This window comes from Leptonychotes weddellii, chromosome 10 (genome assembly GCF_054177405.1).
Source record: "Leptonychotes weddellii isolate Sample4059 chromosome 10, ASM5417740v2, whole genome shotgun sequence".
Taxonomy (NCBI): domain Eukaryota; kingdom Metazoa; phylum Chordata; class Mammalia; order Carnivora; family Phocidae; genus Leptonychotes; species Leptonychotes weddellii.
The window spans coordinates 31,090,147-31,110,149 of record NC_138378.1 but is presented as its reverse complement, the minus strand read 5'-3'; the positions used below and the strand labels follow the sequence as shown (position 1 = coordinate 31,110,149).

The window sequence follows — 20,003 nt, the reverse complement described above, 5'->3', positions numbered from 1 at the left end:
AAGTGACTACGGTGACATGTCAGGGAAAAAAATATGCGAGACTATTTTTAAAGAGATTAATCTGAATCAGTACATGCACAAATACTGACACTGGGAATGGGCTGCACTATAAATACAGATATTTCTTCAACACAGACCTACATACATGCATAGTCCTTCTCCACAACTTTCAGACTCTACGGAGAGTGCTTGACACAAAGTAGGAACTGGACAAATTATTTCTTTCCCTTTTCTATTCCAACTGCCCACTTCCCTGGAATGAATTAGAGAGTTCCATACTGAAAAGTAACCCATGCAGAGGGAAAACCTGTAAGTCTTCCACCGTAATTGTTTATACAACCACACACTGCCTACTTTCTAAGCTCAAGTATGTGGAACATGGTGTAATTCATCTGCTGATGCTCCTAAAGACATACTGTAGGCTTTTCCTGTCACTATTCTTATCCACTTAACCAGCCCCACAGCATCCCACCAGCCTCTTTTTTATGCTTTTATATCAGCTACAGTCTGTTCTGGCTTCTAATATAGGCTTTCTTTTTAAATGAAAAGCAGAAGAAGAGGAGGAGAAAGGAGTCTTTATTCTGGATTTGGTAACTGAAAAAACCCTCATGGTTCACATCTCTTCTTGAATCTGCAATCGGGTTGTTAAAGCTGAGGATCAGAGAACATCTGCCCTCCAGAGATGCAAGCATTATTAAAAAAAACAAAAACAAAAACAAAAAAACCACACACAAAATAACCCCAAATTCCCCAAACAAAACTGTGATGTGTCCCAGCATGCTACAGAAATTATATCTGTATCGATAGTACACATACTTGTGTGCACGCATTTCTGAGCCTTGCTATGTCATATACTGTAATGATGAGTACTTCACAAGAATGCTATGAGGGAGGTACTAGGAACATCTTCACTTTTTAGGCCTGGGAATGAAGGTGTGAGAGGTTGTCACTGTCCCGAGGTCACCCAGGCAGGAGTAGAGAGTTAGAATTTGCATCCTTGGTTAATTTGACATAATCACTCGGTTTCCTTAGGGTTCAACAGACTGAGAATACAGAAGATCTTAATCTTCTTTTAATGTTCTTGGCTTAACTGATGGTTATAAAAAGTTAATATGTTTGGGTATAAGCAAAATCCTATGACTTGGTCCAGGTTTTGATTTCTCCCATCGATTACCTTAGTAAAACCAAAGGGAGTCTTCTGTGGATGGATGACTGGGACTTTTTTGTGAAATTGAACTCGCTAGTGGATTTGGAAGAAAATCCAGCCGTGTTGATGTCTGAGTTCAATTTAAAATTTTTAGGGATACCAAATGATATCTATGGGTTCCATTTTACTTACGTCTTTTCTCCCTTTGGATGACGGTGTAAGGAAATCCTTCACAAACATATTTGTAAACATTGATAAACCATATAAAATTACAGTATTTTAAAAGAAGAAAGAACCTTAAAGATAATCCAGTCTTGCCCTTTCATTTCTTCCTAGGAAATCTGAAGTTACTATCTATCCTTGATTTCTTCAAGGCTACAAGGATTGGCAGCGCTGGTAGGAATAGACTTTTTTTTTTAACCATTGGTGAAATATTTTATAATCCTATAATTTAGGACTTTTGTACTCAGATGTTTAACTTACCTCCAAATCCATCAGGCACATATGTTTTAAGAACAATATTGCAGAAAATTGTTGGCAGTGATAATGGTTTATTTCCCTCATTTCGAAGGGAAATGTGTCGATAGCCTGCTTGGAGGCCATCCAGCGGGAGAATCCTCTGGCCTATCAGCCTGTTGTTGTCATCATACACTGCTATTCTCAAGACTGCCAGGTCAGGGAGGATTACCTGCAAACAAAGAACGGTATCTTTCATGGGTATTTTGGAAAGCAGCTCCCAAGAGCCCTGATTCTGGGAATCTGAACCACATCCACACCGTTCTTCAATGTGCCTTTATGGTGAAAGTGGCCCATGATCGATTTGCATTCCTAAAGTATACTGTCCAAGCTGCAGTGTTCAAGCCATTGAGAAAGCAATCGAATAGGCTTCCTGGAAATCATCTCCTTGAAAATTTTAGATGAAAGGGATGTGAAAGATTACTGGTCCAACCCTTGTCATCTCTGCCCATCCCCATGCATATAATGGACAAACAAAAGGAGACCCCAAGAGATCAAGTGACTTTCCTTAGTCTCTGAGATCGGGACAGCTGGGCCTGGAATCGGGGCTCTTGCCTTTGAATCCTGTGGTCTGCCTCCTACCTGGGCTGCTTCTGATATCTAGCTCGGCCTGTTTTTAAGAATATGGAAAGTATCTTTGAAGATACTTTGTGTATAAAGGAAAATGTATATAGAAATTTGGATTCTCTTTTTCTTGCACTCCTCAGTTTTTAATCTATTTTTGGAATATTAAATACAGTGAGATGGGGCAGCTAGAAACATTAACTTATACCCAAGACATCTACCCTTGCCATCTTCAAAAGGAATAAATGGACATAAAATCTGAGCTCAGGCAGCAGAATCCTAATTCAGATATAAAATAGCAACAGGACACAAGAAAATCCAATGTTTTAAATCAGAAATGACTTCTCATTGGCTAAGAACAACCAAGACATCTTGGCTAATTTGAGTACTGTATCTAAGGCTAGACAATGGATCGGTTGCCTAGCTATGTTTAGAGATTATAATTTAATCCAATTTTGTGACGATGAAGAGGAGAAATCAAGTTAAAATTCATCCAATTTCATTTACTCTATTGCTTCTCATGTGGTAAAAGAGGGCTTGCCTTGTGAATTAGTGCAAAGAACAAAAATATTAAAAACAAGAGAGAATAAAAAGTGAAAGTACTTGGTACCAATGAAAAGCAATTTAACTTCCGAAGAACACTGAAGGATGCAGAACTGGCATCTTGTTTCTGGGGCCAGTAATACTATATGTAAAAACCAACTTTGATGTCTCCTTACTCATCAAAAAACAAAGAAGATCTGAAGTCAACTTTCTGAATTTTTAGAAATATGTCTAGGGATTATTCGTTCTGCCAAGGACCACTGGCCACACTGACAACAGATCCAGTTATAACAAACTATAAAAAACCTGGGGGAAGAAAAAAGGCCCATGACAGCTATGTATGCAATTTACACCACACTCTGTAGGAGAAAAAGTCACAGTGGGGGTTGCATGGAAATAATGGTGTTCACATAACAGGGAGAGCCTGAATCTCACAATGGCTCGTTTCATTGAACTACAGATCTTCTGTAATCTGGTTTCTGTAAATCAGTTAGCCTATTCTGAAACTGCTAATCCTCATTTTTGTTAAGAAGTCAATGATCTGTGTTGCAGGACATATACATGGAGCAGAAACACCAGAAACCCGGTGCTTAAAGCAGCAGCAAGAAGCTGTTCTGGTTCGGATAACAGAGCAAGGGAGAGAGAAAAAACAGCTCTTCTTAGATACAGCACTACCAATGCATGGATTTTTCAATACATCTTACACTGACAAAAGAGAAAGGGAAAAAATGATTACAAGATTAAACACTGAATCGTTAGAGTATGACTGTGATTGGTCTGGGGATCAAGGTACAATAGTAGGAACCCCCCCAAAACCCAAAATAGCACATGAAGCACAGACTGTGGGGGTGGCAACAGGTACCACACTTTCTAGAGGCACAGGACAATCCAAACTGACCTATTTAAGGACATACACTGGCCTTAGTTTTGGGTGCACCATCCTACCTGATCTCTTGGCTAGGGGAGCATTGCAAGTTACCACCTGCTGCCAAGGCAGAAAAGAACTCTCCAGTGTATGAGGATGTCCACCAGTGAGGACACATTCTAAGGAGATTGCCCACCTGGAACTTGAGCATTGCCACACACAAGGTGGGCTCCTTGGAAGAGGAAAGGAGAATCAAAAGGACCAAAACAGACAGAAGTAACAATCATATGATATAGAACTTTCCATTGGAAGAAGAGAAAAAGAAGATATTTGGGGTTGCATAACTGCCCCTATATCATGTAGGGTCTATGTAGTTTATGCACTAAAGTGTAGCCCCTAAGTTAGCACACGTTGAAAGTGCCCTACCTTCCGAAAAACAAATGATTCTTCATTGTAAACTGGATTGAGTCCGTTGTTCATCACCATGCGAGTTCGGAATTCCTTACGTATGGTGTCGGTGGGCAACCCATACATATCCACTTCTACGTATGTACCAATTTTCTTATCTGATAAAAACTGACCTGATATGACCTGCAGCAACACAGAAACAGGGTGAGAGAGAAGTCATGTCTGTGTAGTTATCAAGAGCAATGAATAATCCAGAAGTAAGAAATCTTTTTTTTATTATGTTATGTTAATCACCATACATTACATCATTAGTTTTTGATGTAGTGTTCCATGATTCATTGTTTGTGTATAACACCCAGTGCTCCATGCAGTACGTGCCCTCCTTAATACCCATCACCAGGCTAACCCATTCCCCTAACCCCCTTCCCTCTAGAACCCTCAGTTTGTTTCTCAGAGTCTGTAGTCTCTCATGGTTCGTCTCCCCCTCCGATTTCCCCCCCTTCATTCAGAAGTAAGAAAATCTTCTGTTCATCTTTAGAAATTTTAATTACCTATGGAAATAATTTATTCATTCCTTACTAAAGTAAAACATTATTGAACAACTACCCTATGCAAAAAAAAACCCCAAACTGCTCAAGACAGAGGTTCTGATGTTGAGAACTGTCTATAAAAAGAAAGAAGAAAAAAAAATGATGAATCCTATAATACAAAGAAATAATGTCCACAGCAGCTTAATTCCACCTCAGTGCCCAGATCTATGAAACAAAGTGATGGGTTCAAATATGTCCTAAGATCCCATCAGAGCTCTGAAATTCTGCCCTCCCATACTTTACTGAATTCTTTTATAAGTCTTGGGAAGAGACTCACTGAAGAAAAAAGTAATGCTAAAAATTGCCTGTTGCCTGTTATCCTTTACCAATATTGACAACGGTCGGTGGTATATATTTGTAAAGACCATTAAATTCCATCTATTATAAAGCCATGGACAGACTATTTTTCATGTACTTTCCAAAGGACTATAGCCATTTTGCAGGGTTTTTTTTTTTTTCTGTATTATTGAATAGATCATACTTTTGAAAGTTTTTTGAGATAAAATTTGACATACAATAAACTGTACGTTTTAGAGTGTACATAAGGTCAGTTTTGACATACGTGCACATCTGTGAAACTGTCATAGTTTTCACTTTTCCAGAATGTCATGTAGTTGGAACCATACAATACATAGTCTTTTCATTTGCTTTTTTCACTTAGTAATATGCATGTAAGTTTCCTCTATGCGTTTTCATGACTTGCTAGCTCATTTCTTGTCAGCACTGAATAATATCCCACTTTCTGGATGTGCCACAGTTAATGTATCCAGTCACCTAATGGAGGACATCTTGGTTGTACAATTTTTGGCAATTACGAATAAAGCTGCTACGAACATCTCTGTGTAGGTTTTTGTGTGAATGTAAGTTTTCTATTCATTTGGGTAAATACCAAGGAGCATGACTGCTGAATTACAGGGTAAGAGCATGCTTCCGAAGGGGCTGTACCATTTTCCATTCCCACCAGCAATGAATGAGAGTTCCTATTGCTCCAAGTACTTTTTTGATCTGGTGTCTTTTGCTAAAAGTAGCTAATAAAACTATTAGCTATTTATTATTAGTGGATAAAACTATGTACCACTAGTGAATAAAATGTATCTCTTAAGAAAAAAAGGGGGAATCACAAAGTTGAGAGTAACACATGGATCTTATAACCTGACATTAAATATTTTAACGTGATTTCTTAAGGCTTCGCCAGGACCATCTGCACACACATTTTTACAATTCTGTGACAAGCAGGGGACTTACCTGCACTGAGCAAGTGGCTGCAATAACCCCATCGACAGGAGTTTCAGAGAAGGGATCGAATGTTCGATCGGGCCGTCTCATGAAATCTGGTTTGAGGAGGTATCTGGTGGGACAAAAGCATAGAAAGAGTTTATTAGCTGTGTTTATAATGACTAAAACACTCATGCTTCAGGACACTAAGTACTTCCTTTTCCCCATCTCTAATTTAGGAGCTAGGCTTTTAGGAAGAGGATTCTAAGGATTGAAGAAACTATTTCTTTCCTATGGATAATCTTGAAGAGAAGCAGGAAAGAAGGAATGTTTTTAGGATTCCAGGCTCAGTGACATCTAGAGCTTCCTGATACTATTATATTCTCTTGAACTTTTTTATGCCATGGACCTCTTTAGATACTTACTCGGATATGCACAAAATAAAATACAAAGAATAACAATGAAAAACCAATTACATGAGCTCTAGTTGTTAAAATATGGAGAACACATGATATTCTACTTTATTGTGTTTTAATTACTGCATTGAATTATGAGATATGATGCCAAGTTGATAACTATAATTTCAAAGTACTGATATGCATAAAAATATTTTGTGAGATCTATAACAGTAATAATGATATGAAAATATCTGTGATTTACATTGGTGTCAGAGTCACAGGTACTGTTACTATTACTGTGGATTGTTGTCTATGTTCACAGTCAAAAGAACCATGAAATATCAGTTAGAGGGAGGTGAACTTAAAGATGTAATTATTTCTCTATTTCTAGCCAGCGTAATCAGGTAAGAAAATGAAATAAAAGGTATTTAGATGGAAAGAAAGAAGTAAAACTTCTCTTCAGAGATGACATGATCTTGTATATACAATCTACTTAAGGAATCTACCTAAGGAGTCTACTGAAAAATGATCAGAGGGGAGCCTGGGTGGCTCAGTCGGCTGAGTGTCCGACTCTTGGTTTTGGCTCAGGTCATGATCTTACAGGTCATGAGATTGAACTCACACTGGGCTCCACGCTCAGTGGGGAGTCTGCTTGAAGACTCTCTCTCTCTGCCCCTCCCCCCACTCATGCTCTCTTTCTAAAATCCTTCTAAAATCTAAAGAATAAATCTTTTAAAAAAACTGATCAGAAATAATAAATGAATTCAGCAAGGCTGCAGGATACAAAATCAATATACAAAAATCAACTGTATTCCTAAATACCAGCAATGAACAATCCAGAAATGAAATTAAGAAGATTCCATTTACCATAGCACCAAAAAGAATAAAATACTTAGGAATATATTTAACGAAATAAGTGCATGTACTTTGAAAGCTACAAGACACTGTTGAAAAATATTAAAGACTATCTAAGTACATGGAAAGACATCTTGTGTTCATGGATCAGAAGACTTAATATGGTTAAGATGGCACTATTCACCAAACTGATATACAGATTCAATCCCTATCCAGAGCCCAACTGGCTTCTTTAGAAATGGACAAGCTGATCCTAAAACTCAAGGACCAAGAATAGCCAAAACACCCTTGAACAAGAAAAACAAAGTTGAAGGTCTTATAACTCTCAATTTCAAAACTTCTACAAAGCAACTGGGAGTCCAGAAATAAATTCATGTATCTATGCTCAGTTGGTTTTTGACAAGGATGCCAAGATTATTCAAAGAGGGAAAGACTATTCTTTTAAACAAATGTTGCTAGGACAACTGTAATGGCCACATGCAAAAGAAGAAAATTGGTCCCCTCCCTCACTTCATATACAAACATTAACTCAAGATGGACCAAAGACTTAAATTAAGAGCCAAAATGATTAAATTCTTAGAAGAAAAAGGATAAATCTTCATGACTTGGTAATGGGTCTCAGACATAACATCAAAAGCATAAGCAACAAGAGGAAAAAAAAAGATAAAGCTGGCCTTATCATAAAAACTTTTGCACTTCAATACATACTATTAAGACAGTGAAAACACAAGCCACAGAATGGGAGAAAATATTTGCAAATCATATACTATGTGATAAGAGGTTTTTGTGTACAGTATGTCAAAAACAAACAACCCAGTTAAAAAATGGGCAAGTGATCCAAATACACGTTTCTCCAAATAAGAGAAACAAATGGCCAATAAGGACATGAAAAGATGCTTGGTATCATTAGTTATCAGAGAAATGCAAATCCAAATCACAGTGAGATGTCACTACACACACATTAGGATGGCTATAGTAAAAAAGTCGGAAAACAGTAAGGGTTGACAAGGATGTAGGAAAATTGGAACCCTCATACATTGTTGGTGGGAATGTGAAATGACACAGTGCACTGGAAGACAGTCTGACAGTTCCTCAAACAGTTAAACAGAGTTGTTATGTGACCCAGCAATTCCACTCTTAGTATATACCCAAGAAAAATGAAAATATACCTACACAAAAACTTACATGTGAATGTTAGAGTGGCATTATTCATAATAACCAAAAGATGGAAACAATCCAAATGCCTATCAACAGATGAATGGATATATAATATGTGGCATACCCATACAATGGGAAATTACTCAATAGAAATAAATGAAGTACTGATATGTGCTACAACATAAATCTTGAAAGCATAATGCTAAGTGAAAGAAGCCAGTCACAAAAGACCACATACTACATGAATCCATTTCTATAAAATGCGGTATATACAAATATGGAGAGACAAAGAATAGATGGTGGTTGCTTACGGCTGTGAACAGGGAGCAGGGATACTGGGAGGTGATAGCTAAAGGGTTATGAGTCTTCTATTTGAGGTAAGGAAAATGTTTTGAAATTGACCCAACTACACAATGTCTGCCCCTTATGCCCTTTGGTTATAGTCACATAATCAGACCTCAGCCAGATTCCATAACCGCCCTGAACTTGTATCAGACAACTTCATCTAAGAATTTTTTTGTTACAAAGGACTATAACCACAAATAGAAAAATTCCATACTAATATGAGCAGCAGATAGGGGACAATAAAAGCACTTTCCCCAAAACTCAGGGTTTACTTTTAAGTGTAAAAGAATCAAAATTAGAGGGATCAAGTAAGTCTTTCCTATTATTTAGGAGCATAAACTTTTACTGACTTTAGCTCTAGATGATGCCAAAATTTATTATCTTTTAAAATCCAACCAGAAAGGATTCTGGGGCATGACTTTTCTCCTTAAAGAAAAATTCCAAGTCACATTTTTGTGGTTTTGACAAAGTTGTCATTTGTTGCTATCTTCTAAGTTTGAACAAAAAAAGTGTTAAAGAAAATAACCCCACATTCAACTTAGATGTAATCATCAGTAAAGAAGCTCCAAGGGAAAACACTGATTTTTAAATCAAGGATATAGAGTTTTCAGAATCATTCAAAGACTAAAGATGATTTTGAAATTTCACCTGTCTCCAAGAGAATGCAACCCTAAATAATAATTTAAAATCTCCCTAACTGCACAAAAGAGATGGTTTCCTATATTTACAGAGATTTGGGCCTTTTTTGTGGCTAGTGTTAGCCACTGGAAAATAGGATGATATAGCAAAAATTGAAGCCTTAGGATGGAAAGTAGATGAGAAACTACAATATTACACACACTACTTCAAGTGAAGTCTACCAGCATTGGCAAAGTATGGGACGTTAGCTCCAAGCGGAGGTAATGGATGATGGTTCTGGCTGTCACAAATAGGGAGCATTTGGGTTCCAGTCATGTGGAATGAGGGATCCTGCCTCCTGAGAGCAGCAGGGGCAGGGGCTGTCTGGAGATTCGGACTCTCCATTCCTGGCAGCCTTTTCTGAAGGGACCCTTCTCATCAAAAATACAAAATTGTGATACTGAAGATTTCCTGGTGCCAAAAACATTCTTCCATGTTCCCTCCTTCCATATCAGCTTAGAAGAAAACTTATCTTTGAGAGAGTGAACAGATCCAAAATAAGAAGTACCAGGGGAAAGGGGCAAGAAACCGGAGTCCAGTTCCCAAAGCAGGCAGCCTTCAGGTTTAATGCTCTGCAGCCACTGTCTCAAAATGCTTAAAAATTTGTGAACAAGGAGGCCTTCATTTTCATTTTGCACTGGGCCCTGCAAACTATGTAGCTGGTCCTGCCTGGTGTTTTTTTTGTACAGAAAATAAAAGCATTCCCAGCATCCAGGTCTGTGTGGTGGACGTGGGCAGAGTCCAAAGCCAATGACAAGTGAAGGGATCAAAGGATTTTCTGTGGCTTTGTAGGATCTCGGAAGGCAAGAGAGGAAGAGAAGAAGGGCCTTCAGCTAGGTGGGTGGACAGGAGCCATAAGAATCAGTGGATGAGGTCATAATAGGAAGGACAACCTATTTCATCACACCCAAGATGGCATTAATTGTTCGACACTCCATTATCTTCTTTACCAGCAGGAAAGCAAAATGGCTGATTAAAACTATAAGGTCATAGATTTCAAGACACATTGCAACCTGAGCAATTTCTACAAAAAGTGTGCATCTTTGAATCATAAAACATCCCACTATGTTGATATCAGCCACCCCAATTTCCTCTGAAAGTATGCAGACTTGAGAAATTAACTTGCTCTATCTTGTTTCATTAGGAATTACAGAAATGCCTCCCATTTTTATACCATTACAAAGGAGTCTGCCATAAACTACTGCTCACTTTCCTACTAAAAACCACACTTACTGAGCCCAGTGGCACGGCCTCCCAAAAGATCAGCCCAGAGAGCAGACAGGGATTCCCAGGTAGGTTCCCAATGTTTTACTAGCACTGATGCGTGTGCAGAGGGTGTCCATGTGCTTTGCAACGCTGATGTTCTCTATACAACAGCTACCATTTGCCACCCTAAGCCTAAAAGGTACAGAAGGCCTCTTTACAGATGCCCAGCCCTCAGACACGCCAACAAGGAGCTTTTAACAAGTCCCTGAAGCTGGGTGGGTGAACGACAAGGGCCATGCTGTGAAAGTCAGAGCGTCCTAGATGCCCTTGCTCCACGGAAATGCACCTGCGTGGCCAGCCCTGTATCTACCAGCTATGACCACTCCATCGTGGAGAGTGATGGGAGCAGAGAAACACAACTGAGGAAGATTTCTTCCCTCTTCCTGTCGGCAAGGAACTTTGCCTCCAGGAGAGGAGAAGGGAAGGGTGGGGGGATGGTGACCCACGACTGAACACGACTGTCAATGCCTCTTCAAGGCGGGCTGCCCCACTGAACCATCCTATTTTTCTAGCCCCTCTGGCAGGACTTAGGTTTTCGGTCACACCACTCAAACACTTCAGCATGGAATTCATGCTCTGGTAGCGCTGTCCTTGTCTGGGAACGTATTTTAAAATAAGCAATGGTGCATAAAGCGAGACACTGATCACGTGAACCAGGGCGTAAGAGAAAGTCCTGCAAAGAAATGGAGTGCACGCATACAACTCCTGTTGGGACCTCTTGATCTGGAAACAGTTCCCCTCCCTGTGGAAGTACTGGCTGTAGGACAGCTGAGGCAGAGAAGGCAAACTTTAGTGTCACTGGGCCACACAGAAGGCTCTGAGGAGGGAGCCCCGCCTGGTGTGTCTGGTATGAACCATGGAGGCTGGGCTTCAGCCTTGAGCTTTCATCCCCACACCACTGCTGTCCCCTGCAGCCTTGCTGCCTCAGCTTGCCTGGGGGGCCCATCCATCAATTTATGTGCACCATCTCCTGGTGATGAACACTGTGCATTAAACAACAGAGCTTTAAAAAATTCTAAAACGTGGGCATGCCTGGGTGGCTCAGTCGGCTGAGCGTCTGCCTTCAGCTCAGGTCATGATCCCAGGGTCCCACATGGGGCTCCCTGCTCAGCGGGGAGTCCGCTTCTCCCTCTGCCCCTCCTCTCTGCTTGCATGCTCGCTCTCTCTCAATCTCTCTCTCTCGAATAAAATCTTTTTAAAAATTCTAAAATGTGTATTTAGCGGTTTTCTTTTGAACTACGTAGTTTTTACTTCTTTCTGTAAGTGACATATAACATATTAGCTTACGGTGTATGATTTTAATTTCTTTCAAAGCACACAGCAGAGGAAAACATAACATATGTGCCAGCTATGTGTGTGGTGGGTCACTCATGGGTGGAGGTGCTTGGGCAGAGAACCATCCGGCAGGAGGAAGGGGGGTGAGTGTGCACTCCGAACCCACGACTGCTGAAAAATGTTATTTTGACTGGCTGTTTTTAGTGATAAAAATGAGGTATTCAACCAGGGAGGCCAAGAATTTCCTGACAGTAGTATTATGGATGGGATGGCACTCCAGTGGATTAATTTAGAGGCTTGGAGACAGACGCATGGAGAAAAAAATGGCCACACCGGTTTTTCCTCTACAGAATTTAATGTCACATTTTCATTTAACCTTTCCAAGTTCCACATTATGAAATTAGGAAATTAACATTTCCTATTTCACTCCCTCGTTCACAGATTTTAAAGAATGCCAGTTAAGTAAACTAGAACAATATTCATAGCATTATTTTTTGATAACTGCTATTTACAAGACACGCAAAAGAATCATGACAGGACAAAGCTTTCTTCCTAGGTGTATTACATTCAAATTGATCCCCATAACTTCATTACATACTAAATCAACTTCATTCCTCTATTCGTCTTAGGCAAAATACATATATTTATTATCTATGTTTCCAGTTAATGTCCAAATGATCAGGGATCGTTATCTGTCTTAGCTATAAAAACCCTTGAATTTAAAGCGAGAGAATTAAACTCTAGAGTGTGTATGATAAACTGCTTAACTTATAGTCAAATTTTTTTTTTTTTTTTTTGGAAAATTCTGCTTAGCAAACCGGGTAGATGAAGAATGTATACTTGCAAATATAATCTATTTAGGGATTTCAATTGTTTCTTCTCCCATCCCTCAAACTCAGCTTAAATTGAGCAGCCCCTAATTAAAAATGACACAGTTTCATTATAGCTGTAGTATGGAGTTCAGGAACACAGTGACAACAGTTTAAATCATATTACTCACCCGCATGATCCATTATACTCAAATTTTCCCTGATTCAATTGCATCGCTAAATCTGTCAAGAGACAAAAATAATTTAGCATCTCATCTCCCTGGACAAGGAAGACCACTGTGGGTGATTTTAAACAATGGAAATCAGATACTGATCCTAGGCTGAAAGGTCCTTTTTAACGGGGTCTGTTGAGAGCACATAACTCTCTTCCCTGTTGAAATCATCTCGTGCTGAAGTCAAACATAAATGTGTTTTCATAAAGATCATGCTAGAATTGCTTTAAAAATTGGATTCAACATATGAGTCAAATGATTGTTCAATTAGTGTTGAGAGTATAGATGTCCAACTGGGGAGAACGAGCCTTATGTTCACAGAGGAAGGGTAGGCTGGGGATATCCAGTATGGTCACAGGAGTACAAACTTGATTAAAAACAATAAAAAATAAACTAGGTAGTATCATGGAAAAATTAGTGGCTTGTTCCTACTTTTAGACTTAGGGAGTATTCTTCTAGGGAGGTCTACACTGGCAGGGCATGGTTTATGATTTTTCTCTCCCAAGTGGATACAATCTTCTCTTTCTTCATTAGGAAAAGGAAAAAAAAAAAAAAAAGAACAAGCTGGTAGATTTTTTTTTTTTCCTTCTTCAACATGTTGTGGTTGATCCTAATGTTATAGAATAAAACATAAGCTGACCTAGTGAATAAACTGGTTTAGGATCATTTAATCCATATAATGGATGGACAACTGAAAATACAACTTGACCTCCCATCCCTCCCTTTTTTTTTAAAGTAAAATCAGCAGTACCCTTTTATTTGGTTTCTGCTAGAAATACTATGGGATTGTACTGATATCTGGCCATAGTTCAGTATAGCAAGGACTGATGTGGATGCTGTGCAGACATTTGACTCCAGCTTCTGGTCCCTGAGAAGGAGCCACCAAGGGGAGGGAAGTACAGTCAAGCCCATATTCATGGCAAAGGGATGGAAGTCAAAAGACCTTTCAGTCAGTCCAGATAATAGGGAACAAGGTGGATGGAAACTCTCAAAGTATGGTGGATGGACTAGAAAAGGAAAATGCCCTCCCAAATCAGGAAACACGGGAGGCACCCCTCATATAGCAAAGGACTGAACAAGAAAAGGTTTTTGTTTTGCTTTGTTTTGCCAATTTTAAGGACCAGGCTATGGAATTAACCACAGCACATGAATTGGTTTTGTGGCATATTTCTTACCTCTTTTAGGTAAATAACTAGAGCCCAGTATTTTTCTACCTCTAATCTTAAAATTGTGATCCTCGGCTCTTAAACAGACTTTAAAAACTTAAAAATGAAATTGTTTATGCATTTTAAAAATTTACTCCTCTCCTTCCAGGGAGGGGAAAAGATCATATATTGGAAGCCTGCCTTTGAGTAACTTTGGAGGACCAAGTTATGGATTAGTGCCTCTAAGAATATATAAATCCTTACATACCGTTTTAGTGGAGTCTACTCTAGAATATTCCGTACTTTTATGATGAGGTGCTATGTTACTGATGCCCACTGAATGTTAACAGGGGAAGGGTACTCTCTAAAGGAGAAATGAGTCATAGTTACTGTACAGAGATATTAAAATTTTTTCTCATTTAATTCCGTCTCTGGAAACAAAGATAAGTTTGATCCAAAAAGAAGAAAAATTAGAAATATTTTGGAAAAGGGGACAATGTTTGGCAGATTAGTTGTGGTATTTATGAGAGGAAATTCAATTTAAATCAAAATATTTTGTCTTCCACCCTTTTTATGGCTCTATTTTTGGTTTTTCATGTCTCACCATTACATAAATCCAACATCACATTGTTTTGCCATATGTCTGCTTCCTTTAAAAAAAATGCCCACGGCCAACGGATGGCTACTGTTGGCACCATCCTGTCAAAGTGTTCTCCTGGAATTTGAGGTCACTGGACATCAGTTCCTACCTGGGGTTTGATAGTTCAGTGAAACCATCTGGCAACCAGCATTCCAGAAAATCTGAGGCATGTAATTACTGGAATCGACCCGGCCTCCCTTGGGGTAAATGCGGCTCATTTGCCGTTTGTTATAACTGTGTAACTTATTAAGGAGAATGGGGGAAAAAAGAGTATTCCAGAAGTAATAAATAAACAACAAAGGTCTAGACCGATAATGACAAACACACAGAAAAAAGAGAGCAAATTTCACATTTATGAATGATGCTGAGGAGAAAAACCAGAGTTCACTGTGTAGACTATAAAAACAATTCACATTTGGGCAGATTTTCACAGTTGCTGTAGTCTTTCACACATATTATTTTATTAGCTCTACACCCACAATTATCTATTAGCCATTTATCTATTTTAGAGACTCCTGCCAAACCCAAAGTGCACCAGCCGTTCATTCCATTCACTACATAAGGATACTTCACAAATTCAATTGCGTGTGTCTTCAAGTAGCCCAGACCGACGGACTCGTTAAAAGAAGACATGTTATAATGGATATTGCGCTCTGGAAAGAAAAATAAAGATGCACTCAGCAACGCTCCCATCCAACCTTGTGGAAAGACAAGCAATAAATATAATTACATCCCAAATCACGAGGCTTTGGAGGCCGATGTTCTGTTATCATATTAGCAGCTCCTACTTTCATTAACGTCCTGTGGATAGAGACAGCTGACTTAAATAGTGATGGATTAAATTTGGAGTCATTAAACAAATTATGTATATATGTCCCACACAGCCACCCCTGAGATATGTATATATGATGACCGATGGTGGCTTCTCCAGCCCAAAAAATGATTATGAAAGTTTAAAAATACCGTACCCATTTTTGGAGGTCGCTTTTGATTAAAAGGGGTCTTACGAAAATACATCGAATGCAAGAAGTGATACTAAGCTCCCCTAGTGCTAAGAAATCCAGTCTTTCAGAGCCACCCTGTGGATGATGTAGGGAACGACAAGGCAATGTCTCTGCATGCCAAGGACACACGAGGCTACATGCATAGTCTGTGACGCAAAACAGGGTGAGATGGAACAGGGCCCGTGCCCAGAAAAGAAAAATGGGGACAAGTCAGATCACAGCTCATCAGCATGATAAAAGAGAAGCAGACAAAAAAAAGGCAATAGAATTTAACCTTTGGTGTTACCTTCAGCCACATGGAAACCTTGGAACTTTACGGGCTGTGCATAGTTGATCATTGTAGACAAATATGGATGGATATTAGTGGTAGCACCTACATATTTATAAGATGCCATCCATGCCTGTTCATCTTCCACAGTAACCAGACCCTACAAACACAATGAAAGGAATATGTGTGTTGAGGACTTCGGTGGGACAGGTACATGCTACAGACATCCTCACTAAAGATGATGTGCACACACAGATTGAAAGATAAAGACCTTTTCTTCCTCAATTTTGCTACAGGATAATTTTAAAAGTTCCTGTCTAGAGGTGCCTGCCTGGCTCAGATAGTAGAGCAAGAGACTCTTGATCTCAGGGTCATAAGTTCGAGCCACAAATTGTGCACGGAGCCTACTTAAAAAAAAAAAAAAAAAGTTCATGTCTATCATAGCCCCTAATAATATAAAAGGAGATAATAACAAAATATAAGCCTTCTCTTACATTTTTTTAAGATTGCCAAAGGACTTTAAAATAGTCAAGAAAGTATACTGAGGTTCACAGCAATCTATGGAAATGTATAGCAAGTATTATCATTTGTAATTTCATAAATTGTGGCACAAAATGGAAAAACAACTTCAGAGTGTATCAGAATCCCCTGGAGGGCTTGTTAAAACATACATTCTTGGACCTCATCCTCAGAGTTTCTGATGAAGTGAATGTGGGGTGAGGCCCAAGTATTTCCTTTCATCTAGCTCCTAAGTGCTAATGATGTAGCCAGTCTGGGGACCCTACTTTGCTTAACACCGGTCTAGAATTTAAGCCACATACATAAGTAGTTTATGGTACTTTTTAAAAAAGCTTATTCTGAAAATAATCTGATAACCCACTACAGAGGACATGTCAAAATTGCATTATTTTACATAGAGGCAAATTATTTTGGTTTATTTCTTGGTAAATCGGAACGAAATAAACAACAAAAATAATACTTTCAAAAATGATCCACATTTTGTTGAGAGCTAACTTTGAAAACCCAATGAAGACTTACTTCATTGGAAAACTCGGAGGATGAGGTCTAAGAATGTATGTTTTAACAGGCCCTCTAGGGGATTCTGATACACACTGAAGTTGTTTTTCCACTTTGTGCCACTTTCCTGCATAGACTGATACAGGTGGATGAACCACTTAGTCCATTCCTATGGACTATTTATAGGAATGGACTAGTTTAAAAAAAGTGGTCAGGCTGTCTTATCCGATGATTTAACAATCTGAACATTCTAAATCCTCAAACTGATTTCACCAATAAAAACCTGAAATAATCAAATAATGTAACTTGTTTTTATTTTTAGTCATTTCTTTATATGTCCCGTCCACCTAAACAAGGGCAGAGGCCATGTCTGACTGCTTTCTTGGGTATTTAATGATGGTAAGTAACACCAGGACCATGTGCTAGGCACTGGTCTGAATTCCTGCATGCACAACTTCATTACTGCTAGTAATCATGTGGAGTAAGGATTAGAGTCCCACCCACTGACCATGTGAGAAGACTGGGGGGCCTTGAGGATTAAAGCAATTCGGTCACAGCTACTTAGCTAATACATAGCAGTGACCAAACACCAACCTCTGCTTTGTTGACCTCAATAGCTCCTGAAACTCTAGAAGAGCAGTTCATGAACATCATGGGAGGGATTGAGATCAGACTTATCCATAACTATTCCAAACTCACTATTTAGACAGTAAGAAGATAGGGTCTCATTCCAAATAATAAAACAGTGCCCCACAGATAGCCAGACATGATGTTCTGAAGCTCTGAAGAATGGGAGTCAAATTACAAGGCAAATTTCTGCCTGCGAGGGCCACCAGTCTCAACACCATGATAAACCATTTGCATTTACTCAATAAAACCATTGGGGTATCATGAAGAATGTCAAAGAGGACAAAAGAAATTAAAAATTTAACTCAACTTATAATAAAGTCAATATCTAAGAACAGCAAATAAAAGTCCTAGAATGCCTGCAGTGTGAAATTAACTAATGATCTTTTAAAATGCCAGTGTAGTCGGAAACAAGACCACCTTTCTAGTATGCTGGGACATCTGATGACCTATTAGGTCATTTTTATTTTCAAATTCAATGTGTTGATGATTACGCATTCCTATTATAGGAATGAAATCTCTAATGCCAAGTAAGGGCCTGACTGCACTAAACACTTTTTTAAGGAGAAACATCTTATTCACCTGCCCTAGTTTTGTGATTTTTATCAGGATTTAATCACTTCATCACCGTGAATAATTCTTTCTTTCGAAGACTCTTGTAGTTAGATGCATTAAGCATGTGAATATGATAAACAGTAAGCCAGACATTCCATGGGGTGAGTGGGAGGGGGAGACAGAGGTAACATCATTTAATACAAACTGTTCAATATTAGAGGGGCACATATGGTATTTTGTAATGAAAACAAATTGCACCAGGTAATGATTTTCTTACCTTTTTGTTGATTTCATGTTCAAGGTCATCCGAAGCCTAAATTAGAGGAAGGTAATAATTTGTTTACTTCTCTAAAGGGCAAAATCCCAATTTTACTAGCCATATATATATAAATATTTAAATAAATATATGTAAGCTTGTTATTCTATTTATTTGTGAAGGTGGAAAATTATTGATGAAATAAAGCCATCAACAAAATAAGTACTGGAAAGATACAACAGCCTGACTTACATACCAGAAAAATAAATCTTAATACTATCTCCCCTCCTTTGTTGATAGTCTTTCCTATTTAGATGTTTCCTTATAGTAGTTTAATTATTTCATCATGGGGCTTGGAAAATAATTTGATGTGGCCACTTCTCCTGATCTGAAAAGGGCAGGCAAGCATGAATGGTTACTCGATTCAACACTCATGTGTGGGTACTGATAAAGGCTTTATGTGGTAAGGTAGCATTGAGGTAGGCACTGAGTCTTAGTAGGCATCCAAGAGTCTCCAAATAGTGACAGTACTCTCTATCAGAAGAGGGAGGGCGTAATCTAAGTGTTCCTTAGGCTTTGCTTTTCAAACACTCTCCAATTTTCAGCTACTACCAAATGCATGCACCTCCTGGCATCTTCATCCACTGTCTTCAATGACTAAGAATCCCTGCACCCATCAAAGACCACACCCTCACATCACCATGGATACCATCCACTCTGACCTTCTCCAGGAACTCACAGGCAGTTATCCCTTCTCTCTCTTGCAAGACTCATCTCTCCCTCTCTACGGCACCATTTCCAAAAGTTTGCAAACACACTCTAGATTCATTCATTCTAAAAATAACACTCCCTTGACTCCTCAGATTGCTATGGCTACCAGCCTATACCTTGCTTCCCTTTATAGCAAAACTTCTCAAAAGTATAGTCTCTACTCATTCACATCTGTCTGTTTCAGTGGCCCCCACCATACCATTGAAATTTCTCTTTTCAAGGTTACGAATGACCTCCATGTTGCCAGCAATGGACACTCTTGAGTCTTCTTAGTGAGTTTATCAACAGTGGTCAAAAACCAACCACTTTACCAGGGGCCAGGAGGTGGGAGAAATGGGGAGGTGTTGGTCAAAGGGGACAAACATCTAGTTATTAAGAGTAGTACATTCCGGGGATCTAACAAATAGCATGGTGTCTATAGTTAACAACATTTTACTGTATACTTGAAAGTTACTCAGAGAACAGATCTTAAATGTTCTCACCACACACACACACACACACACACACACACACACAGAGGTAATTATGAGGCAATGGATATGTTCATTAACCTTATTGAAATAATCATTTCATAATCTATCAAATCATCACCTATACATTTTCAACTTACACAATGTTATGTGTCAATTATATTTCAATTAAGCTGCAGGGAAAAAAAAACAAAAACCACCTTTCTTTTCATCTTCCCCCTGGTTTCTTGGCTTCCTTGATCTTCCTTCATCTATTTCCCTCCTACCTCTTGGGACATACCTTGCTCTTCTTTTCTGGCCTGCCTTCTCTGCCTCTACCCATGGATCATCTCACTTATTTCGATGGCTTTAAATCCTATCTCCTGAACTCCCAGTTTATATCTCC

The 20,003-nt window shown here is 38.9% G+C and overlaps 1 protein-coding gene across 1 annotated transcript in view; it reads right to left on the bottom strand.

Moving 5' to 3' along the window:
* Positions 1 to 20,003, bottom strand: part of PLCB4 (phospholipase C beta 4) — a 386,685-nt gene that overhangs the window by 41,874 nt on the left and 324,808 nt on the right. Inside the window, exons 19-26 of the mRNA XM_081832290.1 lie at positions 18,399 to 18,434; positions 15,941 to 16,082; positions 15,219 to 15,303; positions 14,760 to 14,884; positions 12,824 to 12,875; positions 5,879 to 5,981; positions 4,062 to 4,226; positions 1,631 to 1,835 (exon numbers count right to left, since the gene is read on the bottom strand). Coding sequence (XP_081688416.1) covers positions 1,631 to 1,835; positions 4,062 to 4,226; positions 5,879 to 5,981; positions 12,824 to 12,875; positions 14,760 to 14,884; positions 15,219 to 15,303; positions 15,941 to 16,082; positions 18,399 to 18,434 — 913 coding nt within the window. The remainder of the gene's footprint in view (positions 1 to 1,630; positions 1,836 to 4,061; positions 4,227 to 5,878; positions 5,982 to 12,823; positions 12,876 to 14,759; positions 14,885 to 15,218; positions 15,304 to 15,940; positions 16,083 to 18,398; positions 18,435 to 20,003) is intronic.